The sequence below is a fragment of the Mastigoproctus giganteus genome, chromosome 4 (assembly GCF_048544385.1).
Source record: "Mastigoproctus giganteus isolate SK-2022 chromosome 4, ASM4854438v1, whole genome shotgun sequence".
NCBI lineage: Eukaryota > Metazoa > Arthropoda > Arachnida > Uropygi > Thelyphonidae > Mastigoproctus > Mastigoproctus giganteus.
The window spans coordinates 112085145-112102118 of NC_143578.1; the positions used below are offsets into that span (position 1 = coordinate 112085145).

General features: G+C 37.9%; 1 protein-coding gene across 1 annotated transcript in view; it reads left to right on the forward strand.

Annotated features, from left to right (window-relative positions):
- The first annotated feature begins 2997 nt into the window (after positions 1–2997).
- LOC150086998 (uncharacterized) overlaps positions 2998–16974 on the forward strand; it is a 31037-nt gene continuing 17060 nt past the window's right edge. The window contains exon 1 of the mRNA XM_090372887.1: positions 2998–3326. Coding sequence (XP_090229013.1) covers positions 3088–3326 — 239 coding nt within the window. The 5' untranslated portion in view covers positions 2998–3087. The remainder of the gene's footprint in view (positions 3327–16974) is intronic.

A 16974-nucleotide genomic window follows, 5' to 3' on the forward strand; every position in this document is an offset into this window, starting at 1 on the left:
AGCCCTATTATGCCATCTGGTTCACGGGTGATGATCAGGTGTAGAATATTTTTTCTGTGACTTTGATACAAATAACAATCATCTAGTTGATTTTAAAATCTATTCCCCCATATCCAGTTTCGTTCCGATTTGCTCCAATCGTTTAGAGGCAAATTAGAATTACCCATAATAATACATACACGCTCACTTGCGCAATACCGTTTGCATGTAGAGTCTCTCATCATACCTTTGTTTCCAAATGAGAGTGGGAGTTATCTACAGGCCAAGTGATTGTGAAGATTATGATGACAGCTTCTACATGCAAATGGAATGGGCAAGTAAGCATAGGTGGTAGATGATTTTCATCAACCGGTGAAATACCACCACTTTGCTTATTGGAGGCTTGAAGTGGTGAAACCCATGTTTAGTCTCTAGAGCAAAGTTTCCGGCATCCCCCCCCCCCCATACTTCTCCTTCAACCCATGCACGGTATTAAGTACTATAGGTTTTGATACCTTTCGTGTTTGGGGTTTTCATAAAAAAAAAAAAAAAAAAACTGTCTTACCGCATACAGATTTTATACTAGCATAGGAAACGTTTGAATACTTGTCCTAACCAACAGTGCGAATTCACTCATTTTATTGACGACACTGCTAATATTACCGTATAAATAATTAAGATTTATAGTTAACTACCCTGGCACATCCCTTGAATTTATTTAAGCTTGCTATCCTGTCATTGGTTATCCACTCATTTGAAACTTTTCTGCCCTCAGAACGTCTTGCTGATATGATCTGTTGTGGTAACAAACAAGAACAGTAGAGGTATGTGCAAGCGTTACTTTGACCAATATTATCAGATTGACTCGTATTTATATTATCCCCCAAATTTGCAGTTTTCCCTGTACCTTTAAGATATCCCTAATAATATTGGCAAAAACCTTTGCACCACCTTTGTTTAAATATATCCTGTCTCTACAAAGCAGATTCCTTCTACCTACGAGTGCGAACCAAGCTGATAAATATTTCCCCTATAAAGCCTTTAAAGTCCTTCAAGTTTTGAATTAATCCACAAGGCATTCAGTATAAAATCTACTCTATTGTGCCTGGGCAGAATTGCAGACGCATAGCCTAACGCGCGGCATTTCTTCAGTATGGTCCTTTATTTGTCTAACAAATGTCGGTATCTGGCCCGTTTGATTCGTAAGCCAGATCTGAATATCAATTTACATTCAGTACGTATTTCAAATTTTGTTATTCTGTATTATGGTAAAATGCGATTAGTTATGCCTTGCAGCCACCGATAGTCGTCGTGTTTTTTTTTTTTTTTTTTTTTAACATCCGTTGATATTTTCTTACTGTTCGTTTGTCTGAGGATAGAACAGTGGTTATAATCACCGCCCTGTCTACACCGGGTGGAAAAGGCCGGAGTTTCAATTCCGTTAATAACACAAGGAACTTTTATGGGTTTTTTGCACTTCAAGGTTGAGTTAGTCGGTCTCAGACGTGGAAAGCAGGGTCTTTCCTCCCCTCCCCCCAACACGGGAAATTCGGTTTTTCTTTCAGCAAAGCACGCTAATCGAATAAAGAAATTTTTTGACACATTATACCTGGCCAAGGGAGCTTGTTCTGGGATATCGGATATTATTATTATTATCAGCTACATGGTGCAAGGAAGCCTGAGGTTTATGCTGCACCAGCCAAAAAAAAAAAAAAAAAATTCTCGAGTTACCCTGAGAGAGAGAGAGAGAGAGAGAGAGAAAGAGTCAAAAGTAGAAGGGAATCACGAAGAAAGAGAAGAATGATGATATCCAGCACAGAACCCTGGGTGTGCCAAGCCTATACTCATCCAGATATGAGCCCCTGGGATTAATATGACACTTTGCTTTTCTAATCATTTAAATTAAATTTTATGTTCCAATACATTTTACTTTTCTGACCAGTATATAAAAACACACTGGTGAGAAGAGTAAATTAGAGAATCACACTGTAATCGAGGACAATCTAGCTTAAATTTTGAATATGCGAATGGCACGTCGAAGATGTGTATGAAAATCATGAATTTCTGCATTAAATACAGGCCCGAGAACACACAAATTCAAACATGCAAAATTAGTGGGGAAAAGGAATGTTTTATCTAAAAGAGCCCTTTATTTTCCGCAAATTACCTACTCGAATGTAACATGCAGCAGTGCGTTATTGCTTAGGAAATTGATGTTACAATGGAACATTAATTTGGAATATTCTCCTTACTCCTCTGATTTGACGACATCTGACTTCTATCTGTTCTCAATTAAAACCTTGCTGAAAGGAACATATTATATTTTTGGATGGAGTACATCGAAGCACTAGAATGGATATTACTAAACGAGTTCTAGCAGAAATATTTCCAACTATGGAAAATGAAAACGGCCTCATGCAGAGCTACTGAAATAAACTGCTTTAAAGGAAAGCAAAAGGGATTAACTGTTAAACACAGTTTTGTGTTAGCATACTTATGAACAGGGCGCACCTGAATGTCGTTCCATTTTGTCATAAATATCGGTAACCTCACTTAATTATCTGTACATACTTAATTATTAATAATTAAGTTTTTTGTTAATGAGTAATCTGTTCGAGCCCAGTTTTCAAAGTCATTACAGAAAGTCATTACATTACTTTTTGGATGCATAGCAACGATACACGGAACAATATACGTCCAATCGCCTTACTTCGCCATAGGCCGAGAATATCTCTGGTTTATAACGCAGTTATCCCCGACTTGTTTTGTGAATTAGAGATAGTGATCAATCGGTCTAACATGGGTATACATTGAATGGATCTAATCCTCTTGCAACGATGATGTTCGTAGTATAAACGGAATTTTATGTATTTTATTGTTATTTTTTTAATATTTTATTAAATGGATCATGTTTGGGCTTGATTTAAGCGATTTTCATGATATGACAATTGACAGTTATTTTCTAAGAATTTATTTCTTTTTAAATGTATACCACGTGGGAGCGTTGTTGTTGTTTTCATGTTTGTGTAAAGTTAGTTGTTGGGATTGAAATTTTTTTTACTGTGAATTGTCTGTAGCTTGAATTTGAAGGCTATTGTGTTTACCTAAATGGCCTCACTAGTTGAAACAGCGAACGAAAAAACGAAGAGTAGTAATCAAACAGCTGAAGAAATAAGTAGATCAGAGGAGGATGTTTGTAATGACTTAATTTTGACCGAACTGGAAAATAAGTATAAATGCAGGTATACTGATTCAGACGTTGAATTTTTGAAGGTTAAAGAAAAACCCTTAACTAGTCCTCCTTTAATTTATCCATGGGTGTCACCAAAACAAGGATCTCGTAACTGGTAAATAATCTCTGAAATTTTTTTATTTTAACTTATTTTACAATATATTATTATTTATTTGTGTATTATTTTCAAAAATTTCTAAGTACTGTATATTTTTTTAAAATGGGGAACTTATACAGGGTGGACCATAATTCGTGGTACAACCGGTAAGAGGCTGATTTTTCATGAAAAAATAAGTCGAAATTTCGGGATAATTTTTTTTCATATGTGGCTTCGTTTTTGAGAAAATCAACTAAATATTAGTTGAGTACGCGTGCACTTGACTAAGACACCATTGAGCGGATCTCGATACCGACCACTATTTACTCTTCTGTTTATAGTGTCCAGTGCGTACTTTAACATAGGATATGTAAATTAAAATGAGACACGATATTTCCTTTTATTAGTTTCAGAATGTTGGAAATGTTGCCCAATCTATTGCATACAAAGCTTGGCTCTTCTCACTAGATTACCTGAAGCCTTTTCCAGTGTGTTTCGAACGGCAGTACAATTCTTTCCTTCAATTGTACAAGACTGTTGATGTTTTCAGAATACACGATTAGTAGTAGTAGTGGAATGTGATGCAAGAAAGCAAGTGTATGAGCTTATGCAGCATGACTCAGCTGCCCACATCAACGCCAGAGCTTGAACTTGGTCATCACGCAACACAGCGACAACCCCCAAGGCAGAATGCGCTGGTCCCTCAGGAACTAGTAGTTGTTGGTGACTCTATTGTCAGGGAAACGGGAAACATCCTTTGTAAAAAGGATAGGTGGAACAGGACCAGGGTATGTCTGCCAGGGGCAAAGGTTGATGACGTTGTAGAGCAGATATCATCTTTTAAGGGCACAAAAGGTGATATAGTTGTACACGTTGGCACTAATGATATCAAGAGTAGGAGACCGGCAGAATTACTTAACAAGTACAGGTCACTGATGAAAAAAAGCTGTGAATTAGGGTTGAATTTGAAAGTGTCTGCAATTCTGCCCAGACACTATAGGAGGGAGTATATGATGAGAGCCTTGTCGATCAGTTCGGCCCTGGAAAGATTGTGCAAGGCTCAAGGGATAGAATTTTTTCAGCCTGGACTGTACTTGTTAACAGGAGAGACTGCTTCTACAGGGATGGGATACACTTAAATAGAAAGGGTGCAAGAATATTTGCTGATGCTATCGAGGCAGTGTTGGTGGGTCGGAAAACTGATAGCTTAGGGGGATACAAGGACTAATAGTTTAACAGTAGCCGTAGGCAGAGGTGAAGGTGATTCTTGCACAACTTCTATTAGAATAAGTAGCGACCTGGAGCGAGGGGTGTTGGGGGTTTCAGGGACGGGTGGCAGTCATCGTGAAACAGGTGGGTATATGGGATGTGTTAGAGTAACTAAGAATAAGAATAGGTGCATGTATACCAATGCTAGAAGTATAGTAAATAAATTTGATGAATTTGAAGTGTTGGTCAAGACATCAAAGGCGGATATTGTTGGGATATCAGAGACATGGTGTCACACTGATATAAGGAATGCCGAACTGGAATTTGAGGAGAACAATGTATACAGAAAGGATAGACAGGATAGGAAGGGAGGAGGTGTTATGCTGTTAATTAAGAAAAACATAAAATCAAAAGAAGTGCATCCAGTTGATATAGACGAACAGTGCACTGTTGAGTCAGTTTGGTGTGACATAAGCACTGCGAAAGCAAAAATAAGAGTAGGAGTGTGTTATAGGCATAATGACTCGAATGAGTACAATGAGCAATTGTACAGAGAAATAGTGGGCTAGTAAATCGGAATGTCTTATAATGGGGGATTTTAACTTCCCAGATATTGACTGGAACTTGTGGGTTGGGCACTCACACACACTAGTTAGACTTTTGTGGATTTATTGGATGATTGTTTTCTGCAGCAGCATGTTCGAGAGGCAACCAGAGAAAGTAATACTCTTGATCTGGTTATCAGCAGTGATCATTCATGTATTAGGAATTTGCAGATAAAAGAACCACTAGGTGGCGGTGATCACAGTGTACTGACGTGGGATTTACTTAAAGATTTAATTGCCATCAGGGGTAAAGGAAAGGGTTTTTGCTTCCATAAAGGCGAGTACAGTGGTCTGCGACAGTTTTTAAATTCTGTACAGTGGGATCAACTGACGATGTTACCAACGTAAATTCTAAGTGGGAAGCATTCAAGGAATTAATCGTGGATGCTACTAAAAGTTTCATACCTATTAAGAAATATTGTTCAAGGTTTAGGCCTAAATGTTGTCAAATGAACTAATGAGACTCGTAACAGAGAATAAAAATGCATGGGATGCATATAAATTATCAAGCGACTCAGAAGCCTGTGGCAGATATAAGTTAATCTGTAATCAGTCTAAAGGCACAAAGGAGGTTCGGCAGGCGAAGGCAGATTACGAGAAATCCTTGGCAAAAGATGCTAAGAAAAACAGCAAGGATTTCTTTACTTATATAAACTCTAAAAGGAAGGGGATGAATCTGATTGGTCAACTTGACATCGATTGTTCGACTGTTGATGATCCTGCTCATATAGCAAACAAACAATGAGTATTTTGCATCTACATTCACACATGAGGAATTATTAAGGTTTGAAAATGGCAGAAGGTTATCAAATTGTAGCAGGATACTTAATGATTTTGTAATAACTGAGAGCAAAGTGGAAGAGAAACTGTTGAAGTTAAACGTAAGAAAAGCACCTGGGGTGGATGGGATCTATCCAGTTATATTAAAGGAGGCAGCAAAGCAACTAAGCAAACCCTTAGCCATAATTATGAGAGCATCCTTGGATTCAGGGGAGGTTCCCACGGACTGGAGATGTGCAAATGTATCCCCAATTCACAAAGGGGGATCGAAGGGTGACACGAGTAATTACAGACCAGTTAGTTTAACTTCTGTTTCGGGTAAAATAATGCAGTCACTGGTTAAAGATGCATCGCAGGATTATCTAGACAAGACTACAGCAATAATTCAGACACAGCATGGGTTTGTTAAGGGATAGTCTTTCTGACAAATTTGATAGGATATTGTGATGTGGTTACAAAGGAACTGGATGCAAAAAATAATTTTGATATCATATATTTGGATTTCAGGAAAGCTTTAGACACTGTTGCGCATGGAAGACTATTGTACAAATTGGAGCAGAATGGTATTAAGGGTATGTTGCTACAATGGATAAAAGGATGATTAAGTGCGAGAAGACAGAGGGTGGTAATCAATGGGTGCTGCTCTTCTTGGACTAATGTTATTAGTGGAGTCTCACAGGGTTCGGTGTTGGGTCCACTGTTGTTTTGTTTATTTATCAATGATATTGATGAAGGTATATCAGGCTTAGTGTCAAAGTTTGCAGATGATGCAAAGGTTGGCAGGGTTGTTAATGACAGTAATGGCAGTGTTCTACTGCAACAGGATCTAGATAATTTGGGCAGATGGCCTAAGAAGTGGCAACTGAAGTTTAACCTTGACAAATGCAAAGTACTGCATATGGGTAGAAGTAACCCCAGAGAAACGTACCAACTGTGTGGTACTACACTTAAGGTGGTAGAAAATGAAAAAGACCTGGGAGTAATTGTGCAGGTAGATATGAAGTTTTCTGAGCAATGCAGACAGGCTGCCAGGGCAGGTCATGGGGTTTTATCAATGATATATAAGAATTTTGTTAGCAGGGAAAAGGAGGTGATTATCCCTCTGTATAAGGCAATGGTCAGGCCATGCCTTGAGTACTACGTACAGGTCTGCAGGCCTCATTTTAGGAAGGAGGTAGATTTACTTGAGCGTGTACAGAGAAGGGCAACAAGATTGGTGAGGGGAATGAAGGGATCCTCTTATCAAGAGAGGCTTAAGTTCTGCAAATTGCAGTGGCTGGAGACTAGGCACCTGCGCGGTGATCTGATTGAGGTGTATAAGGCCTTGAATGGGTTCAGCACGCTGAATTCTGATGGGATCCTTCCACTTGTTCAGATTACGAACCTAAGGGGGCATAAATTCAAATTACGAAAGGACAGATGTAGAATAGATGTGCAGAAATTTGCCTTTAGCCAGCGGGTGGTTAATTGCTGGAACAAACTTCCATCTGTCGTTGTGGAAGTTGATAGGTTGAATAAATTTAAGGAGGAACGGGACAGGAATTTGGAGGGAATGGTGTGATTTTTTTTTTTTTTTTTTGGCTGATGCTGCATAAGCTCATACATTTGCTTTCTTGCATCACATGCCACTACTACTACTGCTACTACCACTGTCAGCCAAAAAAAAAAATCACACCAGATCCTCCTCAAATTTATTTAACCTATCAACTTCCACAACGACAGATGGAAGTTTGTTCCAGCAATTAACCACCCACTGGCTAAAGGCAAATTTTCGCACATCTATAATACATCTGGCTTTTCTTAATTTGAATTTATGCCCCCTTAGGTTTGTAATCTGAACACGTGGAAGGATCCCATCAGAATTCAGTGTGCTCAACCCATTCAAGGCCTTATACACCTCATTCAGATCACCACACAGGTGCCTAGTCTACAGCCACTGCAATTTGCAGAACTTAAGACTCTCTTGGGAAGAGGATCCCTTCATTTCCCTCACCAATCTTGTTGCCCTTCTCTGTACACGCTCAAGCAAATCTACATCCTTCCTAAAATGAGGCCTCCAGATCTGTACGCAGTACTCAAGACGTGGCCTGACCATTTCCTTATACAGAGGGACAATCACTTCCTTTTCCCTGCTAGAAAAATTCCTATATATCATTGACAAAACCCCATGACCTGTCCTGGCAGCCTGTTTGCATTGCTCAGAAAACTTCATATCTGACTGCACAATTACTCTCAGGTCTTTTTCATCTTCTACCACCTTAAATGCAGTACAACACAGTACGTTTCTCTGGGGTTACTTCTACCCATATGCAGTACTTTGCATTTGTGAAGGTTAAACTTCAGTTGCCACTTCTTAGGCCATCTGCCCAAATTATCTAGATCCTGTTGCAGTACCCTTAATACTGTTGCAGTAGCACACTGCCATTACTGTCATTAACAACCCTGCCAACCTTTGTACCATCTGCAAACTTCGACACTAAGCCTGATATACCTGCATCAATATCATTGATAAAAATACAAAACAACAGCGGACCCAACACCGAACCCTGTGGGACTCCACTAATAACATTAGTCACAAAGAGCAGCACCCATTGATTACCACCCTCTGTCTTCTCGCACTTAACCATCCTTTTATCCATTGTAGCAACATACCCTTAATAACATTCTGCTCCAATTTGTACAATAGTCTTCCATGCGCAACAGTGTCAAAAGCTTTCCTGAAATCCAAATATATGATATCAAAATTATTTTTTGCATCCAGTTCCTTTGTAACCACATCACAATATCCTATCAAATTTGTCAGACAAGACTTTCCCTTAACAAACCCATGCTGTGTCTGAATTATTGCTGTAGTCTTGTCTAGATAATCCTGCGATGCATCTTTAACCAGTGACTCCATTATTTTACCCAAAACAGAAGTTAAACTAACTGGTCTGTAATTACTCATGTCAGCCTTCAATCCCCCTTTGTGAATTGGGGATACATTTGTACATCTCCAGTCCATGTGAACCTTCCCTGAGTCCAAGGATGCTCTCATAATTATGGCTAAGGGTTTGCTTAGTTGCTTTACCGCCTCCTTTAATATAACTGGATAGATCCCATCCACCCCAGGTGCCTTTCTTATGTTTAACTTCAACAATTTCTCCTCCACTTTGCTCTGAGTTATTACAAAATCATTAAGCACCCTGCTACAATTTGATAACCTTCTGCCATTTTCAAACCTTAATAACTCCTCATGTGTGAATGTAGATGCAAAATTCTCATTCTCATCTTTAACCAGTGACTCCATTATTTTACCCAAAACAGAAGTTAAACTAACTGGTCTGTAATCGCTCATCAACCATCGATATCAAGTGGACCAATCAGATTCATCCTCTTCCTTTCAGAGTTTATATAAGTAAAGAAATCCTTGCTGTTTTTCTTAGTATCTTTTGCCAAAGATTTCTTGTAATCTGCCTTCACCTGCCTAACCTCCTTTGTGACCTGATTACAGATTAGCTTATATCTGCCATAGGCTTCTGAGTTGCTTGATAATTTATATGCATCCCATGCATTTTTCTTCTCTGTCATGAGTCTCATTAGTTCATTTGATAACCATTTAGGCCTAAACCTTGAACAATATTTCTTAATTGGTATGAAAAGCCTAGTAGCTACCACGATTACTTCCTTGAATGCTTCCCATTTAGAAATTGGTGTTGGTAACATCATCAATTGGTCCTACTGTACAGAATTTATAAACACTGTCTGAGATCACTGTAGTCACCTCTACAAAAGCAAAAACCCTTCCATTATTCCAGTGCTATTTACTCCTGATGGTAGTTACGACTTTAAGTAAATCCCACATCAGTACACTGTGATCACAGCCACCTAGTAGTTCCTTTATCTGCAAATTCTTAATACACGAACGATCACTGCTGATAACCAGATCAAGAGTATTACCCTCTCTGGTTGCCCCTCATGCTGCTGCAGAAAACAATCATCCAATGAATCCACAAAAGTCTTACTAGTGTGTGAGTGACCAACCCACAAGTTCCAGTCAATATCTGGGAAGTTAAAATCCCCCATTATAAGACATTCTGATTTACTAGCCCACTCTATTTTCTCTGTACAATTGTTCATTGTTCTCATTCGAGTCATTAGGCCTATAACACACCTACTCTTATTTTTGCTTTTGCAGTGCTTGTGTCACACCAAACTGACTCAACGGTGCACTGTTCATCTATATCAACTGGATGCACTTCTTTTGAATTTTATGTTTTTCTTAATAAACGGCATAACACCTCCTCCCTTCCTATCCCGTCTGTCCTTTCTGTACACATTGTACTCCCCAAATTCCGGTTCTGCATTCCTTATATCTGTGTGACACCACGTCTCTGCTATCCGATCAATATCTTCCTTTGATGAGCACTTCTTGACCACAATATCTTCTTGACCAGCACTTCAAATTCATCAAATTTATTTTTTATACTTCTAGCATCGGTATACATGCAAGTATACATGTACCTATCCTTATTATTAGTTACTCTAACACATCCCATATACCCACCTGTTTCACGATGACTGTCATCAGTCCCTGAAATCCCCAGCACCCCTCGCTCCAGGTTGCTACTTATTCTAATAGAAGTTGTGCAAGAATCACCTTCACCGCTGCCTGCGGCTAGTTTTAACCTTTTAGTCTGTGAATCCACTCAAGCTAGCAGTTTTCTGACCCACCTAACACTGCCTCGATGGCATCAGCAAATATTCTTGCACCCTTTCTATTTAAGTGTATCCTCTCTCTGTAGAAGCAGTCTCTCCTGTTAACAAGCACAGACCACACTGAAAAAAAATTCTACCCCTTGAGCCTTGCACAATCTTTCCAGTGCTGAATTGATTGACAAGGCTCTCATGTATTCTCTTCTATCGTGTCTGGGTAGAATTGCAGATACTTTCAAATTTAATATTTGAAAGTGTTTTAAATTTGATCCGATGACCGTGGTGGGCAAGTGATTGTTCTGCGAAGACCGATCTAAAGTTCGTATCGCTCATTTAAAAAGTTCCTCACTTCTTGAGTAAAATGATTCCTGAGTAAAATCATGCCTGAAAATTATAGTTTTTCTGGTATCCAGAGATACATTTTTTAATAGTCCAGGTAATTCGTTGCATAAAAAGTGCAAGTACAGTGCACTCCTTAAATTATCTGGAAGGAAATAAGGTCCCACGATTTCATTACCGATTATACCAACCCAGATGTTCATGCCCCCACCTTTCCTGAAAATACGTTTCAACAATAACATGAGGATTTTCAAGTGCCCACCAATGTGTATTATGTGTGTTGAAAATTCCATGTTGTGTAAAATTGGACTCATCAATCCATAAAATTTGTGATAAAAATTGTGGATGCATAATTAACCAAAGGCAGAAAGCTATTTGTGGAACAAAATCACGAGCTCTTATTCCTTGCACTCTCTGGACGTGAAACAGATGCATCCTGTTCTCATTTAGTATGGAAATAAATAATTGTCAATCTGCTAATGTGATGCCGAGAAGAAAGATCTTTGTACTAAGATGAGGAGTATTATTGACATCCATCATAATTTCTTCTGTATGATTAGGCAGTTGTCGGTGACATCTGCGGTTTTGATGCAGAGAATGGAACGAACACAGTCGAACAGCATTTTCTCTACTCTTTGAATTACTCACCTGTCTGGATGATGATGATTGGGATATCTCTCTCTCTCTAATAATTTGCTGCAGCAGAAGCATTTCCAGCCCATGCTTCTAATGCAAGGAGCATGTCCATGTATTTGCGACTACTGTACCTTGCCATATCGATGGGTTGATAGAAACTGATAGTGAATACTGATAATAAGTAAGATACTAAGACTATACTAAGATAACAAATTATGACGTTGTATCATAAACACACCAAGTTGTGATATTGTATACAAACAGAAGAGTAAATATTGGTTGGTATCGAGGTCCACTCAACGGTGTTTAAGTCAAGTGCACGCATACTCAACTAATATTTAAAGTCGATTTTCTCAAAAATGAAGCCTCATATAAAAAAAATTTTATTTTGCAATTTCAACTTATTTTTTTCATGAAGAATCAGCCTCTTGCTGGTTGTATCACAAATTATGGATCACCCTGTATAATTGGATTTTAAGGTGTTTCCTGGAGAGTATTACTATTGGAATAACAAAAGCATAAATAATGTATTTTTTTATATCCCTTATCAAGATCTATGACAAACCATTTACTGAGTTGCCAGTTTTTCTCTACTAGAGTTTGTAAAGCAGTTGCATGAGATAGTGGGCTAAAAGTGCAACCTAAGTGATTTAATGGCACCTCCGTAGCCGGGTGGGCAGGAGCGGCAGTGCATAGCACACGCTTCTTGATTAGACCAGAGTTCGAGCCCGTGACCACCAAATATGGAGGATGCTGAAAGGTCAGGGAATGACCACCACATATCCCGGAGCAATATGGCCTTAGTTGCTAATGCTCCTAAAAACCAAATAACAAAACAAAAAAAAACAAAAAAGTGATTTAATACATGTTCAGCACTGGACATAAAGTGCTAGTATATTGTTGGGATGCTGATGTACAACAGAGCGATATTTTTTTTAATTGTCATTTTACATTGTCTAAGTTGTTCTGCAAAATGTTCCACCAAATTTAGACGTAGCCACATTTTGATATGCTTAAAAATTAAAAGAAAATATGAGCATTATTTGAAAGGAAAAGTTGTAAGTGACATCAAATTTTCATTGTGTGCTTTGCTAATCCCGAGCAGATTTGTTATCTGATTACAGCCCGCCACTACCACCAAACTTAACCTCCACTAAAGATTGCTTAGTGGTGCAAAACATAGATTTGAAAATCATCTAAGATTCTTTTCAGAATTTCAGAACTTTTATACGTGTCCTGCATTTCGAAGTTTATGATAAGTTCCTCCATTTTCCTTATGCAACCATCTTCCTTTAAAAGTGCCGCTATGCATTCCCATCTTTGACTACCCAAGGTGAAATTTTGATAGGGTTTTAGGTATTTATACTTTGTATGTAATATATATATATATATATGTATATATATATTATAGGAGTTTAACCTCTGAGGTAATGTAATTTTATAATCAAATACAAAACAGTGTAGCTACTTGTTTTGTAAAAACTTGACTCCCGTTAAGGATTTTCATTAAAATTGGACCAACAGAATTTTATTTATTTATTTATTTTTATTTATTTTCATGCATGTCTTGACTTATTCATGAATTACGTCTGGCAATACAGTTCCCAGACTGATGCAGTTCTCAAATGATGCAATAAAAAGAATGGTGTTACCTCATTTGCCCTAAAAGTATATGCTCTACGTCCAACTTTCCCTAAAAGTATATGCTCTACGTCCAACTTTCCCTAAAAGTATATGCCTTATGTCCCACTTGCCCTAATCTTGTTTTTATTGTGTGTATTCAAGCAAGAACGACAAATTCTTGGAGGGTATGAATGGGTGAACTGTGTAGGGTTTTTGGGGGGGGGGCAGAGAAGAGTAACTTACTATAAGCTTGCTTTCTTACATCATTTACTATTACTACTACGTCAACTGCATATGTTGAGTGATAAAAATATAAAAGTTGACTTCAAAAACATAATGAAAGAAATAAAAATGACATCAAAATAAAAATACAGTAACAAAAAAAATATATTGTTTAGTTAATAAACAAAAGTATAAATGTTTTGATATCAAATAAAGAAATAAACATAAGTTTAAAATACAAATACAAATTATTAAAGTTTAAATTATACTAATCATTTAGTGGAAGACTGCTTGCACAAAAGTGTGTAAATCGATGTCCCTGTTTTGTCTATCTTCTGTTAATTTCATTAATTTCTTATTAATGCCCACATATTTATGGTTTTTTCGAGGTGGAAGTTTTCCAACATTTACTAATCCTAGTATTCTCTTAAAGTTAGCTTGTTGTTTTTTTTTAAATGGGTAATCATCTTCCATATATTAACGTGATGATGCCTCGCAGATTTATTTTAGGTATAATGCCATCCTTCCACATGATTTGTTGTCCGAGGGCCAAAATTAGCATGATGATTCCACAATAATGGCAGAAAGTGAGCAGTGGGTCCAATCCAGTTTGTTTCAAAGTATTTTATAAGCTCTTCACACTTTTCATATGAAGGATGTTCTGGCAGTGAACGTTCTCAAATGATTCCTTTCCAAGCTTCCTTTAGTTCATCTAAAGAAACAATGCCAATCCCACCATTGACTTCACTAACTTTCTGACGATTTGTTCCTTGATGTATGCCAGTTGTAATCCTAAATGTTGTACTTTTTGCCAAATCGTTTGACTGAAATGAAATAAACAGCTCTTAATATCAGCATCAGAAAATGTTTCTTCTATGGATCTGATGACAGCACTTTCGTAATCAACTTGGAATTTTCTTGGTTGAAGCATTGCCTTGATTTGCATTGCTTTCTGTTGAATTAATCAGAACATATAATTGTAAGTTGATTTTGACTTATCTGGAAGAAGAATATAAATAAATGGAAACATTTGGCCTCTATGCATGGTATGAAGAGTATACATTTGGCAAAATAATCGAGGAACAACTTTAATGTTCCCTCCATGTAAATAGCATTTCGGCATGGTCTGATGATAGGCATCAGTAAGATCCTGAACCAGCCAGCACACCTTAACTATAAATTATAATATTAATATTATAATATAACAATAACCTTAATAGGCATTATCCCCTGCTGTAAAGAGCAAATGTCATTCTGATGTTTGGCTACTATTTGTACGAATTCTTAGGTTGGAAACACTGGTGGGCATTACCTCATTTTCTCATCAATTCCCTGTAAAGGGTCATTAGGGTGAAAGGGATTGCAGGTATGCAATTATATACTTGCTTAGGGCAACTGACAGTAGCACCCCCCCTTCCTTACTATTGGGATGCGATTAGGGCAGGTCACCATTAGGGCATATGAATTAGGGCAAGTGAGACTAAACCAAAAAGAATTCAAACTGAAGGAGCTCAAAAATGGTTTATTTTATTCAAAATAATCATCACCTGATTGAATGCACCTATTACACCATTTTAAAAGTTTCTGAAAAGAGTCAGAAAAGAGATGATGATGATCAGTTAGGTGGTTATGTTTTTCTTTATGTCCTTAAAATCTTGGAATCTCTTTCCTTTAAGGGCAGGGTTTTCACCTTGGGAAAGAGGAAGACGTCTGCTTCTGCTGCTAAATTGGAAGAGTAGGGTGGATCTGTTGATCCACCCTACTCTTCCAATACAGATCAACCTGGTACTCTTCCAGTACAGATCAACCTGGTACAGTTGATCTGTACCAGGCCATATTTCCTCAGAAATTGCTTTATAACAAGTGCGGAATGGGTGGGGGCATTGTTTGCAACAAGAACAAACTAGCTGCCTTTCTGTTGAAATTGTTGCCTCACTTAGGAAATGTATATCAATAGTCTTTGAAGCACCTGTACATCAGCCAGAGAGTGATTGGTTGTTGGTTGGGTAGTTTAAATAAATTTGTCTTCCTTAAATTTATTTAAACTACCCAACCAACAACCAATCACTCTCTGGCTGAAAGTAAACATTTTGCCAATCCTGCATCCATCCTTAATCATCAATTTAAGTGTATATGCCCTCTTGTTTGTTGTCCGAGAAAGAGTAAAATGGTTGTTATCATTTAGTTTACCAATCCATTTAAAGCCTTAAATACCTCAATCAGGTCTTCTGATAGGTGCCTAGTTTCCAAGCAGTACAATTAGTAGAACTGAACTCTTTTGGTGAGTACCCTTTTGTGTCCTCAACTGATCTTGTTACTCTTCTGTGCATACATTCAACAGATTCAAATATACTTTGCATGTGGGCAGCAGTAAAATGCATGACACTGGGAAGCAATAATCCTAGATTACTGTTGTTCATTGCCTTACATTTTTCAATGCTAAATCTCAGTTGCCACTTGACCATATGTCCAATTTTTCTAGGCCTTGTTGCAGTTGCATACCCTGCCAACCTTTGTATCATATGCAAACTTAGACAGTAAACTTGTTTAACCTCAGGGGCTCACATCTGGTGAGTATGGGCTTGGCAAACCCAGGGTCCTGAGCTGGATATCATCAACATTCTTCTCTTTCTTGGTGATTCCTTTCTGCTTTTCTCTCTCTCTCTCTCTCTCTCTCTCTCTCTCTCTCTCTCTCTCTCTCTCTCTCTCTCTCTCACACACACAGGGTAACTCGGGATTTTTTTTTGGCTGGTGCGGCATAAGCCTCAGGCTTCCTTGCACCATATGGATAATAATAATAAAATATGCCTTCCATTTCCCTATACAATGTGATAATTGCCTCCTTGTCCGTCCTGGTAAAAATTGTTGACAGAACACTGAGATGTCCTAGTAGTATTCTGCATTGATCAAAACTTCATGTTGGACTGTACATTTGCCCTTAGGTATCTTTCATTTTCCACAACCATGAATGTGGTACCATATTCAAGATGGTGGAAATTGATATGTTATGCTGGGATTACTGCTGGCCATATGCTGTGTGTTGCATTTTTCAATGTTAAACCTCAGTTGCCATGTCTCTGTCCAGTTTTGCCAGATCATGTTGCACTAGCATACCCTGATTACTATCATTAAACACCCTGCCAAACTTTGATGATGTGTGAACATATGATAATATACAAACTTAGAAAATAAATTTGATTTTCCTTCATTAGTATTGTAGATAAATATTGAAAGCAGTAAGGAGCCCAGAACTAAACCCTGAGGGACTCCACTAATAATATTAATCCAAGAAGAACAGTACCTATTTATAACCACTTGTCTTTTGCTGCTCAACCATTCCTTTATCCAGTGCCAAACTCCTCCAATTTGTGTAGCAGTTTTTGATGTGGAACAGTGCCAAAAACATTACTGAAAGCTAAATATAAATCAGAGTTATTTTTTACATCCAGTTCCTTTGTTACTGCATTATAGTAGCTTATCAGACTGATCAGACAAAATCTCCCCCTTAACAAATCCATGCTGTGATTTTTGTCTAGGTTCATTCCTGTAAGGACGAT